The 24795-nt window shown below is 43.9% G+C and overlaps 1 protein-coding gene across 1 annotated transcript in view; it reads left to right on the top strand.

Moving 5' to 3' along the window:
- mfsd6 (major facilitator superfamily domain containing 6) overlaps positions 1-24795 on the top strand; it is a 61697-nt gene that overhangs the window by 32105 nt on the left and 4797 nt on the right. The window contains exons 3-6 of the mRNA XM_033023761.1: positions 5538-5635; positions 7822-7983; positions 14720-14818; positions 18041-18321. Of these exons, the coding sequence (XP_032879652.1) occupies positions 5538-5635; positions 7822-7983; positions 14720-14818; positions 18041-18321 (640 nt within the window). The remainder of the gene's footprint in view (positions 1-5537; positions 5636-7821; positions 7984-14719; positions 14819-18040; positions 18322-24795) is intronic.

Below are 24795 nucleotides of genomic sequence, written 5' to 3'. Positions count from 1 at the left end.
TGTTGCCATCTGCATTTGGGAACCCAGCATGTGACGATGTAGTCCAATCAACTCATAGAAACATAGAAAATAGGTGCAGGAGGTGGCCATTCGGCCCTTCGAGCCAGCACCGCCATTCATTGTGATCATGGCTGATCATCCCCAATCAATAACCCGTGACTGCCTTCTCCCCATATCCCTTGATTCCACTAGCCCCTAGAGCTCTATCTAACTCTCTCTTAAATCCATCCAGTGATTTGGCCTCCACTGGCCTCTGTGGCAGGGGATTCCACAAATTCACAACTCCTGTGATGTGGGAAGGCCCCAAGCTACTGGGAAACGCAGGCTGATCAGTGGTGTCTAAGCAGGCACTGATTGATACAAAGTGGCCACAATGAGTGGTGGGAGCACCAAATTAGTTCTCCATAAAGCTGACCATTGAAGAATAAGACTGAGAGATGCTGTGTGCAGCACATGGATGTGTCAGCACTAATGCCTATACTTTCCGTTTGATTCCTGAACTCCGTATTCTATGTGCTATCTTTTCTGTGCATGAACAACAAATGTCGTAAGTTGCCCCCCTTCCCCAAGCTAAAATTTTAGCCGGCGGTGGAAGAAATGTGTGCAGCTATCCATGTCACCACTCTGTACACAACAATTGATGGATGGATGGTATGGACTTGGTGGGCCAAAGGACCTGTTTACATGCTAATCTAAACTGAAGCTAGAAAGCATGAAACTGAAGAAGGACCCATTCCCTCCACAGATACTCTCTGACCCACTGAATTACTCCAGCACAGCACTTTGGGTTTTGCTTTAAGATTCTGGCATCTGCAGTTCCTTGTGTCGCCAGAAAACATTAGCTGAGCTCGGGTGAACCATGGGAGTGGACAGGCCAGTTTTCCACTAGATGCTCTTTCACCCGAAAGTTATCATTTGTGCAATCTGCTTGGAAACCAGTTCTTGAATACATCTTTTGCATCATAGATGAAACCCCATTTCCCCATTCTGGATCATTTAATTCAGCGATTGAGCTCATTCTTTCAAACCTCCAACGCCAGCTTTTAAAAAAAAACCATAATTCTACCAACATCACTTTGTGCACTTTTACCTCTTCAGATAAATCAAAAAGTTCCAGGCTCTTTTAAAACTGCTATCATCTAGAATCCCAAGAGCTGCTGGTATTTGGATTCAGTGAAGCATGGTATGCATGCTCATTTGCAGGCAAGCATGAGTAGTTCAGGTCTAAATGTTCTCAAGCTGTTCTTTAAAATCTTGAGATCAGTCTTTTTGTGAAGGTGGCCTTGCCACTGTCAGCAGATCTACAGGCATTTAGCCTTGGGGGTTATTGGAAAGTTGCTGCTGACTTCAATCATTCCTTTATAATGTACCTCTTCTTGCTATTTCACACAACTTTATGAATTAGAATCAGTTGAACTGTTTAAAAAAGAGTGAATTCCAGTTCAACAGATGGAAAGTTTTATTGCTGTAGATTACCGCATGAGTTCAAAGAATATAGTCATTTATTTGCAGAGCAATTTAATCAGTGGAGAGACAAGGAACTGCAGGTGCTGGAATCTAAAGCAAAACACAAAGTGCTGGAGTACTGGTCAGACAGCATCTCTGGAGAACATGGATAGGTGACATTTTGAGTCGAGCTAAAACTTCACCTGTACAATGGACACAAACTGCTGCGATAACTCAGCAGGTCAGGCAGCATCATAGATGCTGCCTGACCTGCTGAGTTACCGCAGCAGTTTGTGTCCATTGCAGAACACAGAACAGTTACACAGAACACCTCTTCGTATACTGCAGCAAACCTCTAATCTGAAGTACTTGTGCTCTTCCCAAGCCCAGAGTTATTATTCTCCAAGGTCACCATTACCACTTCATGAATAATACATTCAAGCACTTTTCCTACAAGTAATGAGAAAATAATGTTGTGATCAAACTAACAGCATTTCCTGGTTTGTTTTCTCTTCCAGTTTATTCTGGTGGAGTATTGGTTGGGCTGTTTTACAAGGGGAAGAATTTAAAAAAGATATATTAGTTAAGGAAGTCAGCAAAGGGAATGAGCAAGAGAAAAGGAAGTAAGGGCAAGATTAAAGCAGCACCTAAAGTCAGCATTAATTTATAAAATAATATTTCCTTCAATTTATTCTGTAGTAATGCCAAGAGAAATTGACTGGTCTCTTCCAAAATTATCATTAACATTGGGATACAATGTGAGTTTTGTTGAAAAAAATAATTGTTCTAAAGAAAGGTGAACAAACCCCAAAATGCCCCGATAACCAAATGTTGGGCGTTTGCTGGAGATGGCAAAGAGGGCAGATAGATAAGTTGTCATCTTCCAAAATTCCATAGATTCTGGAATGGTTCCCATTAATTACAAGACAGCATATTCTACTCTTTAAGAGAGGAGGAAGAGAAATAACAAGGAGCGATGTAGATACATTAGTTTGTCATTAGACACAGGAAAAGTGCTGACATCTATTATTGATGAAGTGATAATAGTGACCTTGCAAGATTGAGTCGAGTTCATTTAGATTAATGACAGGAACATCACCTTGACCTGTATGTAGGTTTTTGAGGTTGTAACTAATGGAATAGATAAGATTGAAAGAATCGAGGTGATGTATTTGGATTATCGGAAGGCCTTTAGTAAATTGCTACACAAGATGTTATTAACCAAAATTATAATGCACTGTATTTGTTGTTAATTCAAGGAATGGTTAATAGAGTAGGCATCAAACGGTGGTTTTCAGGTTGGGAAGCATTGACTAATGGATGCCTCTGGGATCAGTGCTGGGGTATCAGCTGTTCACAATCTGTATCAATAATTTGGAACGGTCATTTAGTGCAGTATATGCATGAATGTTTCTATTACAAAGCTGGGTAGTAATATAGAATGCGAGGAGGATACACAATGGGTTTAGTGTAGCACTGAAGGATTAAATGGATAAATTAGTACTTGGCAGATGGAATATGTGGAAAAATCTGAGATCATACAGTTTGGTAGCAAAACAAAAATGGAAGTTTTTTTTTAAATGGAGAGAGACTGAGAATTGTTGTGGGACTTGTATGCAAGCTACTGAAAGTTCACTTTCAGGTAAAGGACAAGGATAAAGGACAAAGGACATTTATTGTCACATATACCAACTGGTGCAGTGAAATTGGAGTTGCCATTGCAGCACACCAATACAATAAACACAACATTAAAGAATTTAACATTAAACATAAAAACATCCCCCCACAATCTTTCCCACTGTGAGGGAAGGCAGCAAAGTCCAGTCCACTTCCTCTATGTTCACCCGTGGTCGGGGCCTATTGAGGCCTCCGCAGTCGCCGCTACGGCGGCCCGATGTTTCAGGCCGTCTCGCCAGAATGATGGAACTCCAGCGCCGGAAGAACACTCTTCTGCGGCTTGGAGTTCCGAAACGGCCGCTTGCTACCGGAGACCACGGCTTCCGAATTCCACAGGCTGCGCTGGTTGGAGCTCCAACACTGGCGATCTCTGCGAAAGATCCCAGGCTCTGCGGTATTTAAGGTCAGCACCTCCGCTGCTGGACGCTCCACAGACCCCACAGCTCCACGATGTTGAAGTCGGCAGTCACAGCACTCTGGAGCTCTACATGGCAACCCGGGTAAGGCATCGCCCGCTCCACGATGGTACCTCCATGCTGCGCTGCCACTGAAGCTGCAGCTCGAAACTCTGGCCGGTCTCCGGCAGGAAAGGCGGCGCCAATCCAGGTGGTAGGCCGCGAGGAGGGGGCGAAGATGCGGCTCAGAGGAAGGGCGCATCCTCGCCCAGGTAGAGACTGAAAAAACGGTTTCCCCCTTCCCCCCCCATCCCCCACATAAAAAAAGACTAAAAGGCCTCCAAAACAAAACTTTTAACAAACTAAAAAATAAAAAAAAGGGGTGAAAAACGAACAGCTGCAGGCGAGGCTGCCACACTCTATGGCGCCACCACTCCACAACACAAAGTAAGCAGTTAGGACATGACAAGGTAAGCAAATGACATGTTGCCATTTATTTTGTTTTGAGAACAAGAGTAAACTTTTACTGTTCCAGAGAGCCCAAGGCTGGAATATTTGAATATATACACAAAATGCTGGAGTAACTCAGCAGGTCAGGCAGCATGTCTGGAGAAAATAGGTAGGTGACGTTTCTGATCGGGACCCTTATTCAGACCAGCATCTGTATTTACTTTTTATTAATCTGGAATATTGATTACAGGTCTGGGCTTGTGATGGAGGGAGTGGCATTGAGATTAATCAGGTTGATTGCTAGGATGATGGGTTTGTCACATGTACAAGGGTCTCGACCTGAAATTTCGCCCATTCCTTCTCTCCAGAGATGTTGCCTGTCCCGCTGAGTTACTCCAGCATTTTGTGTCTATCTTCAGTGTAAACCAGCATCTGCAGTTCCTTCCAACACATTTAGTAAACTGAGTCTATTCTCTTGAGTTTAAACGAATGAGAGATGATCTAATCGGAGCATAAAACGTCCTAAGGGATTTTGACTTGATTGATGTGAGCATGATATTTCCCCAGGCTCTGCATCTAGAACCAGGGTGTAGCAGTCTCAAAATAAGGGCTTGGCCATTTAAAGAAAGAGATGGGAAGATGTTTGTATGGATCTTTGAAATTCCCAATCCAAGTTGGCTGTAAAGTCAGGTGCTAGCTGTAAATTTTAGGTGCTAGATTTACAGGTTGAAAAGAGATTTAAAAGATTCAAGTTCTCTTCTGGGACCTGCACACAGAGTTGCCACTCTTCCCCAGTTTGTGTATATTCAAGAGTTCAATAGCCTTCTAGATATTAGTTCAGTTTTGTTTATTGTCACATGTACCGAGGTACAGTGAAAAGCTTTTGTTGCATGCTAACCAGTCAGCAGACAGACAATACATGATTACAATCGAGCCATTTACAGTGTAGAGATACATGATAAGGGAATAAGGTTTAGTGCAAAGTAAAGCCAGCAAAGCCCGATCAAGGATAGTCAGAGAGACATCAAAGAGGTAGCTAGTAGTCCAGCACTGCTCTCATATTATTCATATTATTAAGTAAATGAAGAGATCCGAAGTTAGTACAGGAAAGTTGAGCTGTAAAGTATGATCATCCATGATCTTATTGAATAGGGTCGAATGGCCTACTTTAGTTTAGTTTAGAGCTTCAGAGCGGAACCAGGCCCTTCAGCCCACCGAGTCCATGCTGACCAGCAATCCTCGCACATTAACATTATCCTACACTCACTAGGAACAATTTACAATGTTACCAAGCCAATCAACCTACAAACCTGTATGTCTTTGAAGTGTGGGGGGGAAACGGAAGATCTCGGAGAAAACCCACGCAGGTCACAGAGAGAACGTACAAACTCCGTACAGACAGCACCGGTAGTCAGGATCAAACCCGGGTCTCTGGCGCTGTAAGGCAGCAACTCCACCACTGCGCCACCATGCCACCCCTTGCTACTATTCCTTTTGTTCATGTATTCATGTGCAACACATACTATCAAATAGCCTGCATAATTGTGCATGATTGTGTTTGTGTTCCAGGGTACTCTACATTGGCCTGGCCTGTAACACAGCTCGTTATTTGTATATCTCGTATGTGGAAAACCCATGGTATGTTCTTCCCATGGAGGTATTGCAAGGTAAGATGGTGCAAACTGAACGTAGCAAAAAAAGTCAGCATTATTCTTGGACATTTCAGCACAAAAATGATCAGATAATTTCAACCTATGAGATGAGCACAAGGAGGTAAACTAAACCATGAAAGTAATGGTTCATCTCTTGTCATCCTCGTGTCATCTCTTGTTGATTTAACATATATTTTTAAATTTTCATGCATAGCAAGTTATCTGGAATGCATTACGTGAAAGGAATGTGGAAGCAAATGTGATAATAACATTCAAAATGAAAATGGATAAACCGTTCAGGATAAATATTAATATGGTCACAGGGGTAGAGCAGGGAATGGGACTAACTGGATAACTCTTTGAAAGAGCTACCATTGGCACAGCTGACTGAACAGCTTCCTGTGGTGTCATTATGATCCTCTGTATAAAATGGGAGTAAGCCATAAGCATAGAAATTGGATTCATTAGTCCTGTATTTTTGTGCACAGCTTGCACTTCAAAACAATCTAACTCTGGTGACCATTTCAAGCACGCACTGGTCCAGACTTCTTGAGTTGAGATAGTGCGGTGACGTTTTTCCGATATTAGTCACGCACCTAACGACATCACTAGTTCTGCACAATTCCTCCCTTGCGGAGATAAAGTGAAGTGTTTGGGTGCAACTTCCAACATTCATTGAATGCCCTCAGTACATCATGCTGTTTTGTTGCATTTGTCCAATCAAAACAACACGGATTTTATCAGGATACGTTACAGGGCAGCTTCCAAAATGACTGCAGGCTACGTGGTTACATTCCAAAGTTTACAAGAGTGTGTTTAAACCAACAGAAGTGCTACTTTGGAAGCACAAGGAACTGTAGATTCTCAAATCTTGAGATAAGCACAAAGTGGTGGAGTAATTCAGTAGGTCGGACAGCATCTCTGGAGGGTGAGGATAGGTGACGTTTTGGGACGAGACTCCAGTCTGAAGAAAGCCCTTGACCCGAAACTTTGCCTGTCCATTCCCTCCGTAGATGCTGTCTGACCACTGAGTTACTCCAGCACTTTGAAAAGTGCTACTTGGCTTTTAGCTGCTGAGATACTCAACCCATGGTGACAGACTGGTAGCAATTCATTACTGAAGATGTGGCTACAGCATAGGGTGGCTCAAGGACATCCAGGCAGGAAATAAAGACCTGCTACCTATGAAGTGGTTACATTGAGATGAGTATTTAGAGACACCATATCCTACCTGGACCTGTGATTAGCAATTACTTGCAGCCTTCTGATTTTTCAACGGTATCATCTCAGAAATATTCCAAATTATGGAAAGGCACTCGGCCCGTCTCTTGTGACTGGATCTCTCTCCCTATGGAGATCAAAGTCACGTTTCTCTCAGCTTCCACACCATGGGAACTTTACAAGCAGCTGCGACAGATTTCCGCATGCATCCCAATCTACTGCTCACAGTAGCATCAGAGGAGCCGGGATGAGTTCACAAACTTTAATTTCACTCGCAATGAGGTGACATCTTGAGTATTGGGAGTTACAGGCAGCCTGATAGTTATGCAGCAAATGTTTGCAATCTGCACCCAGTTGCGCCTCAATCCTTCAAATTACACTGGCCTTTTGTTTTATTAGTTATTCGTGGAGGTTGGACATCTTTGGCAATGCCAACATTTATTGTCCATCCGTTATTGATCTAAACTGGAGAGGCATTTGAGGGGAAGCTACATTGGTGGGTTTTCAAGTATAGACGGACAGTGTAAGGCTGGCAGATTTCCTTCTGAAACAGAATCTAGGATTGACCCATTATGTACATTTGGTCTGTTTTGTGATTTAAAACAAATTTAAACTGAGAATCCAATTAGAGATGTGCACGCAACAACAAAGAAGGGTGATATCCAATTTCTATGAATCACATCCTTTGACATAAAAAAAAATTGGACAGGTGTGTGGATAGGAAAGGTTTAGAGGATATTGGCCAAACACAGGCAGGTGTAGGACTAGTGTAGTTGGGTATCTTGGTCGGCATGGGCCAGTTGGGCCAAAGGGCCTGTTTCCTTTCTGAATGACTCGGTGACTTGAGTTTCTGATGCCTCTTTGTTTGAAATGTGCAAAGTATTGCATGTCTGATTAACTGAACCATGAATGATTTTCTGCAATCACCACAGCGTCTAATTAGAAACTGTTAAATGTTGACAAGATGCGTTTGTTTGCAGGTGTTACCCATGCAGCAGTGTGGGCTGCATGCATCTCCTATCTGAGTGCAGCTGTTCCTCCTGCGTTAAGAACATCTACTCAAGGAATTCTACAAGGGCTCCATTTGGGTTTGGGCCGAGGCTGTGGTGCTATGATGGGAGGAGTAATGGTGAACGCCTTTGGTAAGTCATAGCATGTATAACTCGTACAGGCATATTTAGTTTTTTCAGTTTTTATAGATACACTAACACTATCCTACACACACTAGGGATAATTTACAATTAAGCCAATTAACCTACAAATCTGTACCTCTTTGGGATGTGGGAGGAAACCGGAGCACCCGGGGAATACCCACGCAAGTCACATGGGGAGAAGGTACAAACTCCGTACAGAGCACACCCGTAGTCAGGATCGAACCTGGGTATCTGGTGCAGTAAGGCAGCAACTCTACCGCTGTGCCACAATAGCTGGGAGAGTTCTTCATTATTTATTTGGTGAAGCAGCTTTTTACTCTAATTACCTTGCCCGCAAGATGCTTCAAATATTCATCAAATTGACATGCTTCAACTAATTTGGGAATTGGAGTGTCATTTGTACTGTAATAAATTTGTACAGATACATTCTCTCACAACTGGGGAATTTACTTAATTTAACATTCAGTGTTGTTGACATCAAACATCTTTCTATTTTACATGCTGTTTCCTTGCGAATTGACATCTTGCCTCTGCTAAATTAACTTTTCTGATGCTTCTTAAAAAAAATATATACATATGGTGCGTTTGGAAATATTAAAGGGTAATATTGTACAATAATATTCCAAATGTTAAAATAATATTTTGAATTAGAATAATGATAGAAATAGGAGTTTCTTAGAATAGATCAATAATGGATGGATGCCTGATGACAATCTATTTCAAAATATCAACTTAAAGTGATGGACACAAAATGCAGGAGTAAATGCTCATATAATATTCCAATATTACTATGACTATGGACTATGGAACTGGTTAACTGACTGTTAATGGAGGGATGGGGAAAGGGGAGTTGGCTCCACCGTTCACAACGATGTATCCCTCTTGGGATCACACCATCCCTAGCCTACAATCGACCTATCGGAACCACCCTGCCTGATGTCATCTATTGCTGGCCCGAAGTTGTCCTGTGCTGTTTAGCTGCCCCCCTTACAATCGGTCTGAAAAAGGATCCCAACCCAAAACGTCACATATCCATTTTTTCCACAGATGCTGCCTGACCCACTGAATTACTCCAGCATTTTGTGCCCATCTTTGGTAAAAACCAGTATCTGCAGTTCATTTTTATTACATTTTTTATCAACTTAAAATGACCATGTTCACTAAGTAAGTGCGTTGCCAAAACCATTACTGAGCCAGATTGACTAGGAAAATCCCCAAGTCACTGGTCAGTTCCTGCTCATTTAGTTGATCTATCCAAGACAGTTGTGAGGAGAGGCTGGATTGTGAGATATGGGTTCATTGAGTCATTGACTCTATTGTGCCTGTAGCAGTCCTTTGGTAAAACTATCCCTTTATCTCCACCCTTAAGGATTGACTTCCCTCGCAAACTTGACCTTTTTAAATATACATCCAATTTTCTCTTGGAAGTTTTCATATTGGAATTACATTGCAGATCGCTATCTAACAATCCCTATAGGAAGAAGGACACAAAATGCTGGAGTTGAAAAAGATTTCAACCTGAAACGTTACCCTTTCCAGAGATGCTGCCTGTCCCGCTGAGTTACTCCAGCTTTTTGTGTCTATCTTCGGTTTAATCCAGCATCTGCAGTTCCTTCTTACACAATTCCTATAGGAATACATGTACAGGGGAATCGCAAGCAAAAATGACATCACCCTCAGCTGTGACAGCCCTGCAAAGTCTAATCACAGAGTCTAGCAATTACTTTCCAGTCTTGCCCATTAGAAATGCTCACTGAGGAATGATACCAGGTGAACATTGAAATCTTGGTGAAAGACTTGTGAAATGGCAGGCAAAAAAAAACTAATAAGAGTTAAACAGAATAATTTGTGGTTTTTTTCCTCTCCTATTAAAACTGTTCCAGTTAATTCAATTTGAGGTCCTCCTTTGCAACTTATTACACTGCAATAACAAATGATGTCATCCTTCCCCATTTTACATTTCCATATCTGTGAAATAATCTAATCTGCACAACATGTTAAGAACAACCTGGTGGGCCAAGGAAAGTGTTTTTTAAACAGTTCAGTGGGACTTGACCAAGATGAGTTTGACCTGGGTTCTTGACTCGAGTCACTTCTACAAGGTCTGTAAAAGACATGCTTATGCATCTGGTGTGTGGTCATTGTCTGCAGAGCACCTTCAGCATTAAAGCCAAGGTGAAGTTTTGTTTAAGATTTCCATATTGCTGAGAGAGCCACAAACTACTTAAATTAACAAAGGAGCTGGAAGAAAGGCTGTCAATGCAAAACTAAATGTTGATAATAAACATCACTGAGTGGTTATCTATAACCAAGGGCAACGTGATTAGTTTGTGAATTATTTTATATAATCTTGGATTTTCAGACTTTGAATAGTATTTTGGGATCACTGTGTAATGCAATGTGTGTTTCTGCATAATCTAAAACCAGGCACGTCCTGGCATTTCAGATGAAAATATACACAATGTTCTTAATATTTCAACAATTGTATTATGGCGATGAGGCAAGCCAAAATATTTAAGATGTGCATTTATTGTAGAGGTAGCTTTGATAAATACTGCAGGGATGAAGTAAAATGTGAAGCAACCTCTACGAAGAATTCAAATCCTTCCTCTTTAACTTGTAGTGCATTTAGAAATTTGAGAGTTCAGGATTAAAGAAATTATATCTATCTGCGCATTATTTGGGTTCATAATGGACTTTCATCTTTCTACTATCAAATAGTTGTGGACAGGGAGATTAAAATAACCGGGTGATGGCAGGTGCACCTTTATGTAAAGGTTGAGATGTAAAGGTTTGTGTGATAGATGGGACTGCATTCACAAATCAATGCGATTTCATATGGTCTTGAGCAGACCAGACCAAGCTGTGATGCATCCAGATAGGATGCTTTCTATGGTGTGCCTGTAGATATTAATAATAGTTGTGGGAGACATGCCAAACTTCCTTAGTCTTCTGAGAAAGTAGTCTGAAGAAGGGTTTTGGCCCGAAACGTTGCCTATTTCCTTCGCTCCATAGATGCTGCTGCGCCCGCTGAGTTTCTCCAGCTTTTTTGTGTACCTTTGAATGGACCAATTGTTGTTGACACTTACACCTAGGAACTAGAAGCCCTCCACCATCCCCACTTCAGTACTATTAATACAGGCCAGGGCATGCATTCTACCCAGCTTCCAGAAGCCAATAACCAGCCCCTTCATTTTGCTGACATTGAGGAAGAGGTTGTTGTCTTGTTAACATGTTGCTCAGCACCTAAAAGTGGTCTGTCTCGCCATTGTTTGAGATCAGGCCTGCCACAGTGATATCATTTGCAAATGGAGTTGGAACAGAACAGGGCCAGACAGCTATGAGTGTATAGGGGGTGTAGTAAGAGGCTGAGATTGAAGCTTTGCGAGGAAGCAGTGTTAAGAATTATTGCAGATATTCTGTTACCTGTCCTGACCGATTGCAATTTATAGCTCAGAAAGCCGAGGATCCAGCTGCTGCTGAAGGTGATGCTGTGTCCTAGGTCCATGAGTTTGGATATGAGTGTGGTTGGAATTATGGTATTGAAGGCAGAGCTTATAGGCAATAAGTAGGATGTAGATGCCCTTATTATCCAGATTTTCCAGAAATGGGTGTAGTGTCAATGAAGTGGCGTCTGTCATGAACCATTTGCGGTGGTAGGTAAATTGCAATGAATCAAATTTGCCTTCATAAGTTCTTAATGATCGGAGCAGAATTAGGCCATTTGGCCGGTCATGTCTACACCGCAATTCAATCATGGCTGATCAATCTTTCCCTCTTAACCTTTTTCTCCGCATGATGAGAGAATATCATTAATTCTTTCCATAATCTCTGACACCCCTACTAATCAAGAATCTGTCTATAGTGGTTGGAGGTGTGCCATAATGAACCACAAAGCACTTCATAACGGTAGATGTCAGAGCCACCCGACAGTAGTCATTACGGCACGCTACTTTGATTTTCTTTGGTACTGCAATGACGGTTGCCTTCTTAAAGCAGGTGGGAATCTTGTATTGGGAGAGGGTAGAGATGTCCACGAATACTCCTGCCAGCTGCTGCATGCAGGTCCTAAGGATGCAGCTGGGGACTCCATCCGGACCAATGGCTTTGCACACGTTCACGCTCGGGAAAAGCGGATCTGACCTCCACAACAGTGACTGCTGCAGTGTACGGGCTGTCAGAGCGGCTCACATCATTTCACTGCCTTCTGCGCCAAGTAAGCACAGAATGGACTGAGCTCATCGGAGAGGGAGGTATTGTTGCCAGTGAGTCTACTCGGTTTCACTTTGTAGCCACAATCAACAGTGTCTGTGCGGTTAGTCTGGATCGCTAGCTTGGTCTGTAATTGTATCTCGGCATCTCTGATGGCTTTGTGAAGGTCGCACCAGGAATTCGTGCATTGGATGCAAGTAGGTTATAAATAATTAATACATCATGGCACATTAGCACCAGGTAGATTTTGCAAAGCATTCTCCAACACGGACTCTCACTTTTTTGTTATCTACAATTCCACTCTGTGCCCTCCGTTTCCATGCTTTCTCAAAGGTGCCTGCTTAGATATGGTTAATTAACGAAATAGACACGTGGGAGCAGTATTCTACTTCCTCATCATTGGTTCCATTTGGAAAAATCAACAAGAAAAGGAGGGGATTTGTGGCATAGAAGATAGCTTTCAAAACTACCTCGTCTCTTCCAGTGGTTCTCACGCAGGTTCTCAGACCGGAAACATTATCTGTCTTTCCCCTTCAGCAGATGCCACTGGGTGGTCCCAGCATTTTCTGCTCTTCTTTTGCACTTACAGCACCTACAATTTTGTTTGATTTTCGTTTACTTTTGTTATTGTTTCTCTGCTTTATGTGAAGTTCCCGGCGTTTGGCTTTACCACAGGGAGATGGCAAATAACGTTTGGGCAATTCCTTGCAAGGGAGTAGAATATTACAACGCAAAATTTCTTGTAGCAAAGAGAGAATGCGCGTTGTTTTGTCAGGAATAGAATAATTAAACTGGAGAGATGAACAGAAAGAAACTCAAAATGGACGGGAATGGATAGATATTTGGTTCCAGATCAGCTGATGTAGGTACTCTCGAAAATTACTTTCGCAGCCATTTTATCTCCGGCACTTCCTGGGTCAAAGTGTTTCCCACTGCGCGCGCTGCCGTCCCGGGGAATGAATGTTATTTGCCTGCAAGTGTTCAGTGTTCAGTGTCCTGGCCACTTCCAACTAATCTCTCGAGGGAGGGGTCAATCAGTTAGACATTAAACCGCCTGAATGTAGACGAAAGCGGAGGGATTGCCCTGGGATTGTCTAAGGCGGGACAGAAAGGGACAGGGACCACCGTTGAGGAGGTGTAACTGGGGAGGCGTTGCACCTGTTGGGCAGTGGAACCCACCGCCCGCATCTCCGTTCACAGCCCGGGATCAGGATGGAAGTAAATATATTTTAATCCACATCAGTCTTCCTGTTTTTGCCACCAAAGTGGATAACCTCACATTTATCCACATTAAACTGCATCTGCCCACTCACCCAACCTGTCCAAGTCACCCTTCATCCTCGTAGCATCCTCCGCACAGTTCACACTGCTACCCAGCTTTGTGCCATCTCCTCTCTTTCTCACCTCCTATCGCTCTCTCTCCCCTTCCAGCACTGACACATCTCCCCCACCCCTGACTCATCCGCCCCTATCCTCGTGCACTATCCCCGCCCATCTTTATAATTGACAGCCAGGATAGTGTTTGGTCAGCCATGGGCTGTTTGGCCGGGTTCTTGCCAGTTATTCAGATAAAAAGGGGAATCGGTTGGGTGTTTGCACAGAGTAGGTGAATCAAGAACCAGAGGACATACAGTAGTGAGAGGGGAATGATTTAATATGAACCTGAGGGGCACCTTTAACCACACAAAAGGTGATGGGTATATGAGGCAAGTTACCAGAGGAGGTAATTGAGGGAGGTTCTATCACAATATTTAGAAGATGTACATGGATAGAAAAGGTTTAGAGGTATATGTGCAAACTGCAGGCAGATGGGACTAGTATAGATGGAGCTTCATGGTTGGCGTGGGCAAGTTGGTTCGAAGGACCGGTTTCCATTCAGTACCACTATGACTCTATTATCAGTTCAAGTCCCTTCTTGCTAACAAGTGCAGAGACCAGGGCTGATACTCCAATTGGAAGAATGCTGCTTTTATTATGAAGCATAAAACCATAGTCCTGGCAGTTCTCTCAGACCCTTTATTGCTACTTTGAATTAGAACAGTGGAACTATCTAATGGTAGGTAGACACAAAATGCTGGAGTATCTCAGCGGGACAGGCAGCATTTCCGGAGAGAAGGAATGGGTGACGTTTCGGGTCGTGACCATTCTTCAGAGCTATCTAATGTTCTGATCATCATGGTTGTCATGATGCCGCTGTTTGCAGAGGTGTACAAAATGGTGGATTTAAATGCAGATTATTTGTTGCATTTCTCAGTACCGACACATGTAGTGTATGTCAATGTAAAGCAATCTGAGAAGTGCTGTAAAAAGTTATATAATTTAATTATTTCTTATTGCGGCAGCAAATAATGAACTAATCTAAAATACCAATTGAATTCAAAGGGTTTAGTGCAGTGTGATTTGGTCTGGAGGATTACCACATTTGACTTCAATGCTCATTACTGGGTGTTTCTCCTGTGTATTAGGATTGATGAGTGAAGTAGATATGACATTGTGTGATTCTGGGTTTCAGGTGCTCAACAAACATTCCGTGGCATTGGAATGGCCTCCTTGGTGATTCTCCTACTTTTTGCCTTAATTCAGTGGCTGGCAGTGCCTGATGAAGATGAAGGTACTTATCAATATCACACTTTTATTAGTAAGATCACAAGCTAAATGAGTTAGAATTGCAATTCAATATTATCCATTGCTTTCCTGTGTCACCTCAATCAATTGTTCCAGGTCCGACAAATATGTTGCTCTTGTCCTATCCATCCATCTTCCCCTTCTTTTTGTCTCGCCCTTTCTCTTTCTCTACCCCTCTGCACTCTCTCACCGTCTTGCCTTTACGGGCCATGCCCCCTGCTCATTCCTGTCATTGGGCAGGAGGTATAGAAGCCTGAATCCCGCACCACCAGGTTCAGGAGCAGCTGCTTTCCTACAACCAGGTTCTTGAACCGACCTTACACCATAATCTGAATCCTACCTTGGCAACGGAGCCAACTCTTGCACTGCCATCGACTTGTTTTTTTAATTATGGTTCACACCACTGACTTGATTTCCTTGCAGTTTTTCTTTTCCTGCCTTGCAGACTTTGTGTACGTTATGTTTTTATGTCTTGTTTGAGTCCACGTGCCTACGATGCTGCTGCAAGCCACATTTTAATTGTACCTGCTCATCATCGTACACAAATAGTGAAAGGCCTGGACAGAGTGGATGTGGAGAGGATGTTTCCACTCGTGGGAGAGTCTAGGACCAGAGGTCATAGCCTCGGAATTAAAGGATGTTCCTTTAGAAAGGGGTTGAGAAAGAATTTATTTTGTCAGTGGGTGGTGAGTTCTTGCCACAGAAGGCTGTGGAGGCCGTCAATGGATATTTTTTAAGGCAGAGATAGATTCTTGGTTAGTATGGGTGTCGGGGGTTATGGGAATAAGGCAGGAGAATGGGGTCAGGAGGAAGAGATAAATCAGCCATGATTGAATGGCGGAGTAGACGATGGGCCGAATGGCCTAATTCTGCTCCTATCGCTTATAACCTTATGACAATAAACCTGACATGGCTTGAGTTGATTCCTGCTCCCACACACTCCTCGCTTCAGCTCTTAGATTCCTGTCATTCCACAACCCTCCCACTCGCCCGCCTCTCCCATTCCTCATTCCTCTCCCACATCCAGCCCTCCTCCTGCTCCCACACCTCTCTAAATGAGCATTTGAATCGCTCAACCTCTCTCCACCCTGCCCCACTCACTCCATGCAATACTCTTAAATCCAGGAGCAGCCTAACCAATGTTTTATAAAGCCGTAAGGTGACATCCCAGTCTTTACATACAGTCAGTGAAGGCAAGCGTCTTAACTGTCTTGTTCACCATCTTAAACACCTGTACTGCCACTTATGCTGACAGATTCCTCAATGCTCCCAAGGACCCCTCCCTTAAACACTAAGTTCCTTCCTTTATTTCCCTTCCCAAAATGTATCATTTAACATTTGCCAGGATTAAAATCCATCGGCCACTTCTCCATCCAACTTTTCAGCTGGTCTCTGGCAGAAGGTTCATTGTATAGAATCTTAAAATGGAGGAACCGGTTATTCCATCCCTTTGTTTTTTCATTCGACCAAAGTGTAAGTGGGAACAGGACGTCAGTGAGGCTGGTTTTCCCAAGATCATAAGCGATAGGTGTAGAATTACCACATTTGGCCCATCATTCAGCCATTCTATCATGGCTGATCAATCTCTCACTCCTAACCTCATTCTCCTGCCTGCTCCTCATAACCTCTGACACCCATACTAATTAAGAATCTATCTATCTCTGCCTTAAATATTTCCATTGACTTGGTCTCCACAGCCTTCTGCGGCAATGAATTCCACAGATTCACCACCCTCTGACTAAAGAAATTCATCCTCATCTCCTTCCTAAACGAACGCCCTTTAATTCCGAGTCTATGACCTCTAGTCCTAGACTCTCTCACTAGTGGAAACATCCTCTCCTGTCAATGCAGCTGATTTCTCATGTTGCTGGACTGGTCCCAGCTGCTATCTGGAGTTCCCAGAGGAACATTGCATCAGACTAAACGGTTATCAAGTGGCAGCAAAAATTGATTTATTGATTGAAAGATGTAGTATTAAAACAGGCCTTTCGGCCCATCGAGTCCGCACTGACTACCCGTCCATACGGGTTCTATGTTATCTCACTTTCGCAGCTTTTCCCTACACACTAGGGGGAATTTACAAAGCCTGATTCTCTGCAAACCTGCACGTCTTTGGGATGTGGGAGGAAACCAGAGGACTCGGATGAAACCCATGCCATCATAGGGAGAACATGCAAATTCACAACTGACAGCACCTGAGGTCAGGATCAAATCTGGGTCTCTGGTGCTGTGAGACAGGAGGTCTACCAGCTGCGTCACTGTGCCATTATTAGCTCTAATTAGCTCTAAAGAAATCGCTCCTGACCTCTTTATTTGATTTGCTGGTTGCTGTCTTATGACAAACGATAATTGTATTACATTTCATTATTTTCCTAAACCACATGTTCCTATACCATGTTGTTCAGAAATAAAAAGTGTTTTTTTTTTAACATTTTCTCCTTTAATCATGCAGATTTCTAACACCTGCAGATTCTTTGATTTTTTTTTCCCTGCATCTTATTGTGCTTGATAAATTGATAAAGGGGCCGAGGTTTGCTGTGGGATTCTTGTGCTAAAGGGGCTGTCCCACTGCGGCGACCTAATTGGCGAATTTAGAAGAGTTTGCCTTCGACTCGTACTCGCAGCATGATCGACACAAGGTCCTAGGAGGTCTTTGTAACTTTCCTCCATGCTCGGGAGTAGTCCCCGCGTAACGAGGCCTCAGCTAGGTCGCGACGTATTTTTCAACATGCTGAAAAATGCCCGCGAGTAAAAAAAGGTCCCATGGAAAAAAAACGATATTTTTTTACTCGTAGGTTTAGTCAAAGTAGGTCGTAGTGGGTCAGCATGTTATTCGTAGGTAATCGAGGGTAGTCGAAGATAATCATAGATAGTCTTCAACATAGTCAAAGGGAGGTCGAAGGAGGTCGTCTTCACTCTCCACTATTCGGTGTCCAATTTTCCCGAAGCTAGTTGAAGCTAGTCTTCAACATAGTCGAAGGAGGTCTTCAACATGACACTTTTTCAAACTCTCCTAAACTCGCTAATTAGGTCACCGCAGTGAGACAGCCCCTTAAACATGTAACATGGTAGAAGTTAACTGCTTCTATTGAGCCAATTTAGTTCAACCTGCCAAATGATCTTCTGCTGCAGAATGTTAAATGTTTTAATTCATAAAATGGGTGTGCCTGTGATGGCTTTTCATCTTGTCTCTTTTTGACTTTTATAGAAAAGAAGATGCTGGCAGAACGGATTCCAGTTCCATCTAGCCCTGTTCCCATAGCGACCATCGATCTCGTACAACATCACTCGGATAGCATTGTGCCCCACCTTGAAAGTAAACTCCCTCTAAAAAAGACCAAGTACCAAGAGGAGCAGGAAGATGTTACAAAACCAGCCTGGGCCATCAGTTCATCACCTTGGGTCACTGTCGTGTTCGCCCTTTATCAGGTTATGGAGATGGCAAAGATCGCAAAGTCAAATTCAGTTATTCAGCATCATATTCTACAGGTGAATTTTGCCAGGGAGGTGGGGGGCCAGGGAGGTGGGGGTCTGGGGAGCCGGGGAGGTCGGGAGGTAGTGTATTCCTCCCACTAGTGAAGCTTGGCTTCCACAGGCTCCTGTTAAGAAAGCTCAAACTTCTCTCAGCCTGTTCTGTGGATGCTCCATCACCATTTTGAGCTGTCACAGGCCAAGAATGTCCATGTTTTGTGAGAATGTTACATTTGCAATACAATAATACAATACCATTTATTTGTCATTTGAAACTCACACGAGGTTCAAACAAAATTTGGTTTCTGCAGTCATACAAGAAAAGAACCAAGACACACACCAACACAATTTACACAAACATCCATCACAGTGAATCTCCTCCTCACTGTGATGGAAGGCAAAGTCTTGTCTCTCCCCTGCTCTCCATTCTTCTCCCGATGTCAAAGTCCCCGGAGGGCGCTAGCAAGTCGGCGGCCATTTAAAGCCGCGCCGGGCGATGTAAGGCCCTGCTCCGGGTCTTGATGTTGAAGCCCCCGGCGGGCGCTAGCAAGTCCCGCGGCTGTTTAAGCCGCGCCGGGCGATGTAAGGCCCCGCTCCAGGTCACTTTCAACCCCGCAATTCGGGCGGGTGAAGTAGCCGTTGCCGGTGCCCCGCAAAGCACTCCCACCGGGGACCTGCGAGCTCCCGGTGTCACCATCCACCGGAGTCGGGTCGCAGCCGCGCGCCACCACAGCGTTCAAGGCTATGGGAACATCCTTCATTTTATTTTTAATTTTTCTGATCTCCTGGTGATCTCCAGAGTTCAGTGTCTGTTTTGAGATTTAACTATGGGATATGAAAATGACACTGGCCACCAATCAGAGCCACCTCAATGCTGGGGTATGTTGGTCAAAGAGAGGAAACTAATTGATTCACATCCTGCCTGTGGATTTGGTGCATTTTGCAGAGGGTTGATGATGTGTTTCCACTGACTGCTGTAGGTAGCCCATGACTCTGAATCAAACAAGATGGCCGGGATTCCCATTGCCTCATTGGACAGGGATTGAGGGGTGATCTTCAAACACTCTTTACATATATAATATTTTTCATATTTATGAAATGCTTAAGGGATTGGACATGTTAGAAGCAGGAAAAATGGTCCCCATGTTGGGGGAGTCCAGAACCAGGGGTAACAGTTTATAACAGAATAAGGGGTAGGCCATTTTCAATTCAATTCAATTCAATTTATTGTCATTTGGACCCCTTGAGGTCCAAACGAAATGTCGTTTCTGCAGCCATACATTACAAACAAATAGACCCAAGACACAACATAATTTACATAAACATCCATCACATTGCTGTGATGGAAGGCCAAAAAAACGTATCTCTCCACTGCACTCTCCCCCCCGATGTCAGAGTCAAAGTCAAAGCCCCCGGCGGGCGATGGAGATTGTCCCGCTGCCATTAAAGCCACGCCGGGCGATGCAGGGTCGCACACCGGGTCTTGGTGTTAGAGCCCCCAGCGTGCGCTCGCAGAGTCCCGCGGCCATTCCAAGGCGCGCGGGGCGATGGTGTAAGGCCCCGCTCCAGGAGCTCTTCAACTCCGCAACTCGGGCGGGAGAAGTCGCCGTTGTGGAAGCCCCGAAAAGCGGTCTCCCTCCAGGGACCCGCGGGCTCCCGGTGTCACTGTCCGCCAAACCCGCAGTTGCAGCCTCCGAATCTCCGGAGGTCGGGCCGCAGCAGCGTCCACCACCACTCCACCCGCTCTGGACTCGGCCAGCTCCGCGACGGTGAGGTGAGTAGTCGGCACCAGAGCGCCCGGTCTTCCTGTTGGAGGCCGCTCCTCGTTGCAGCCCCATCGACAACGGAGACCCGACAAAGAAAAGGTCGGGTCTCCCGTGCAGGGAGAGATTTAAAAGTTACCCCCTCCCCCCCACACCACCCCCACCCCCCCACACACATACCCCAACAAAAAATAACAAAAACTACATAAAAACATAGACATAAAATAATAAAAACGCAGACGGACTGCAGAGGCCGCTGCTGACGAGAGTCGCGCCGCCCACCATTTAGGACCGAGATGAGGAAGAACTTTTTCACCCAGAGAGTTGTGAGTCTGTGGAATTCTCTGCCGCAGATGGCAGTAGAGGCCAATTCACTGGTTATTTTCAAGATAGAGTTAGATGTAGCTTTTAGGGCTAACGGAATCAAGGGATATGGGGAAAAAAGCAGGAACGGGATACTGATTATGGATGATCAGCCATGAGCATATTGAATGGCAGTGCTGGCTCGAAGGGCCGAATGGCCTACTCCTGCATCCATGTTTTCACCAGACGGTCAATGGCTCTGTTGCTACACTGGAGCTGAAGGCAAACCTATCATCATTATGTCTTCCTCTATTTGAGTGATGACTATTAAGATATGAAAATGGCCTTCATTTTCCAGGGTTGTTTAATGGAGTTGTATTTTTAGGGTTTGTGGTGTGCAGTGAGGCTAGGCTGGTACTGGGGCATGATAACATTGCATTTAGAAAATCCATTTGATAGAATCTACACTGATTAATGATGATAGGAAATCATTTGGCAAATCTGTGGGAGTTATTGGAGGTTGTACCATAGAAGCTTGTTATGGGAGAATAGGTAGATGTGCACTTGGAGTTCTGCAAAGCCTATAATTAGGCTTGTATTCCCCTGAATTTTAAGAAAAGCACGATGATCTAATTGAAGTATTAAACACTTCTGAAGGAGCTTGACAGGCTGAATGCTCAAATAGATTTCTCCCATGTGGTGACTCTACAATGTCACATGCATTACGGGATTAGGCATCTCAAAATGAGACAAGAAGTTTCTTCAGTAGAAATGTGTGCAACCTTGGTATTCCGTGCCGTTGCTGTTGCTAAATGTACATAAATGTAGGTCGATAGGTTTTCGAACACAAGGGGGATCTGAGACCGGGGAAAAAAAATTGATTTGAAGTAGAATATCATCAGAGGTTTTATTGAGTGGAGAAGATTGCAGGGTCTGTTGGACCTTCGTCATTTCTAATGTTCTTTCATGGCTTTACAGTAGTCTTGTTTACATTTTGCTTAATTTTGATTCAAAACAATTAATGAACTTAGGCAATAGATAATAGACAATAGGTGCAGGAATAGGCCATTCGGCCCTTTGAGCCAGCACCGCCATTCACTGTGATCATGGCTGATCCCCAATCAGTACCCCATTCCTACCTTCTCCCCATATCCCTTCACCCCTCTATCTTTAAGAGATCTATCAAACTCTCTCTTGAAAGTCTCCAGAGAATTGGCCTCCACTGCCTTCAGAGGCAGAGAATTCCACAGATTCACAACTCTCTGGGTGAAAACGTTTTTCCTCATCTCTGTTCAAAATGGCTTAACCCTTATTCGTAATCTACGGCCCCTGGTTCTGGACTCTGCCAACATCGGGAACAGTCGTATGCAAATTTCCGTTACCAAGACTAAAATATTGTGCTTATTAATTTATTGTTGAGCAGCAAGTAATGTGTTAACTGTGATTGTCTACACAAAAAATAAAATGCTGGAAACTGCCAGGTGTCATAAGCTGAACCAGGTGCTTGCTCTCAGCTTAGTTTGCCCATATCTACGGCAAAGGCATTTGAAGGTGTACTTGATAATGATACTCCTACAGATTGGGAAGGAAAATAAATTGCTGCCTGCTTGAACTGCCTGCTTGAACTGCAACCTCATTCCCTTTGTCCACCCAGATCCTCCAACACCTATTATGTCCCGCCTCTGTTGTTATCTCTACCCATCCCTTCCCCACCTGATTCCATCCATTCAACAGCGATAAGACAGAATTCCTCCTCATAGGCTCCAAAGCCACTCAGCAAAATCAATAACCCCACTCTCACCATCGACAGCACCACTGTCTCCCCATCTCCCAAGGCCCGCAACCTTGGCGTGATCTTTGATTCCACCCTCTCCCTTGAGCCTCACATCCGCCATGTCATTAAAACCTCCTTCTTTTATCTCCGCAACATCGCCAAACTCAGACCCTCTCTCACACCTCCCGCTGCTGAAAGACTCATCCATGCCTTCATCTCCTCCCGACTGGACTATTGCAACTCACTTCTCCTTGGCATCAGCTCCACCTACATCAACCGACTCCAACTGGTCCAGAACGCAGCCGCCCGACTCATCACCCACACCAAATCCTGGCATTACATCACTCCAGTCCTCAAACAACTTCACTGGCTTCCCATCTCCCACCGGATCACCTACAAAATCCTGATCCTCACCTACAAAGCCCTCCACCATCTGGCCTCCCCATATCTCACTGACCTCCTCTCCCCCTACCAACCCTCACGGTCCCTCAGATCCACATCAGCCGGTCTCCTCTCCATCCACAAGTCCAACTTCCGCAGTTTTGGGGACAGAGCCTTCTCCAGGGCAGCTCCCAGGCTCTGGAACTCCCTCCCCCAACTGATCCGCAATTCCGTGTCCCTCACCATCTTCCAGTCCCGCCTCAAGATCCATCTCTTCACCTCTGCCTATCCTTAGCCCCACGTCCCCCTCCCTTTTCATCTGTGCATTAATTGCCTCATATTGTGTTTTGAATTGTATTCTGTCTTTACTTTGTGTACTTGTCATGTCTCTACTATTTATTTCATTCCCCTTACATGTTTTTCCTCTACCTGCTAAATTTTTGTAAGGTGTCCTTGAGACTCTTGAAAGGCGCCCATAAATAAAATGTATTATTATTATTATTATCCACAAACCCACCCTTCTTCAACTGGATCCACTTCTTGTGTCAAATTTCGCCCCATCACCTCTTTATATTGGCTATCTCCCCTCCACTCTTTCAATCCATAGGAAGGGACTTGACCCAAAACATCCCTTCACAGATGCTTGCCCGAGTCCTCCAGCATTTATTTTTGCTATGGACTCTCGCATTTGCAGTCTTTGTGTTTCCACTGGAAATAAACTGCAGCCGATTTTTAGCTGAGTAAGTTGCCCTGCAGGTCACATCTTAACTTCAAAATATAATCTGTCATTTTGTGTTTATTAACAATTTCAAAATATTTTCCAGTCTTAAAATTGCAAAATATCCTGCTGGGCCTTGTGGAAGCACTATTCGACAATTATGAATGCAGAGTTACTGACACATATGAATGCAGAGTTACTAACACATATGATCAAAGGTATATTTGAGGAGGGAGGCGTTGAGCAATGTGTCATAAGATGAAAGAGATTTGGGGAGGGAATTCCTTGACCTGAGGCATGGATTCTTAAATTTCAACGATTCTTAAATTTAACAGCAATCAAATGGTCAGAAAAGGAAGATAACCCAAAATATTATAGGTTTGGAGCAAATTATAGAACGAGGAAAGTTTGAGACCATGTGGGATTGGTAATAAGGCTTAGAATACAGCAAGACAATGATCCCAAATATACTGCTAAAGCAACAAAGGAATTTTTCAAAGCTAAAAAATGGTCAATTCTTGAGTGACCCGATCTGAACCCAATTGAGCATGCCTTTTATATGCTGAATAGAAAACTGTGGGGACTAGCCCCCAAAACAAGCATTAGCTAAAGATGGCCGCAATACAGGCCTGGCAGAGCATCACCAGAGAAGACACCCAGCAACTGGTGATGTCCATGAATCGCAGACTTCAGACATTGCAAGCAAAGGATATGCAAAAAAAATTAAACATGACTACTTTCATTCACATGGCATTGTTGTGTCCCAAACATTACGGTGCCCTGAAATGAGAGGGACTATGTTTAAACACTGCTATAATTTCTACATGGTAAAACCAAAATGTATTAAATCTGACATTGTGCACTTTAACCAATTGTTTTCTATTACAAATCTCAAATTGTTGAGTACAGAGGCAAATAAATAAATGATGGGTCTTTGTCCCAAAACATTATGGGGGGGCACTGTATGAACCAAACACAGGCAGATGGGACTCGTGTAGATGGGACAGGTTGGTCAGTTTGGTCTGAAGCGCTGTTTCCACACTGTATGACTCCAAGTACAAGTTTTAATCATTCACCCTGAAGCTGAATGGTGCAGTTCCTTTTCATTCCACCCCATCTCTCTCTGAACAGCCATACACCCTAGCCACTAATAGATTTGATTGAATGGTTTGAAAGAGACAGTATGAAAACAGGCCCCTAGACCCACAGGGTCACAGTCGGACATAATCCATCACCCATTCACATGCGTTCTACATTACCCCACTTTCACACTCCAGGTAATTTACAGAGGCCAATTAACCTACAACTTTCACAACTTTGATAGGTCTGAATTACGTGCTGGGAAATAACCCAGCCTGACTCTCCCTATGTACATCTCCTTGCCGTATTTCAGCAGTTGTTTTGGTCAGCTGAAGGTGTGGTAGCTGCTTTATAGCAACAACATAATGCACAAAGTAGAGGACTTGCCTAAGCCTGGGAGAGAACCTAAAGGCTCGGAGGCAACATATTTGAATTTCACTGTACCTTAATTGGTGCCTGTGACAATAAACTAA

This window comes from Amblyraja radiata, chromosome 7 (genome assembly GCF_010909765.2).
Source record: "Amblyraja radiata isolate CabotCenter1 chromosome 7, sAmbRad1.1.pri, whole genome shotgun sequence".
NCBI classification, from domain to species: domain Eukaryota; kingdom Metazoa; phylum Chordata; class Chondrichthyes; order Rajiformes; family Rajidae; genus Amblyraja; species Amblyraja radiata.
This window is presented reverse-complemented; position numbering and strand designations above follow the sequence as displayed.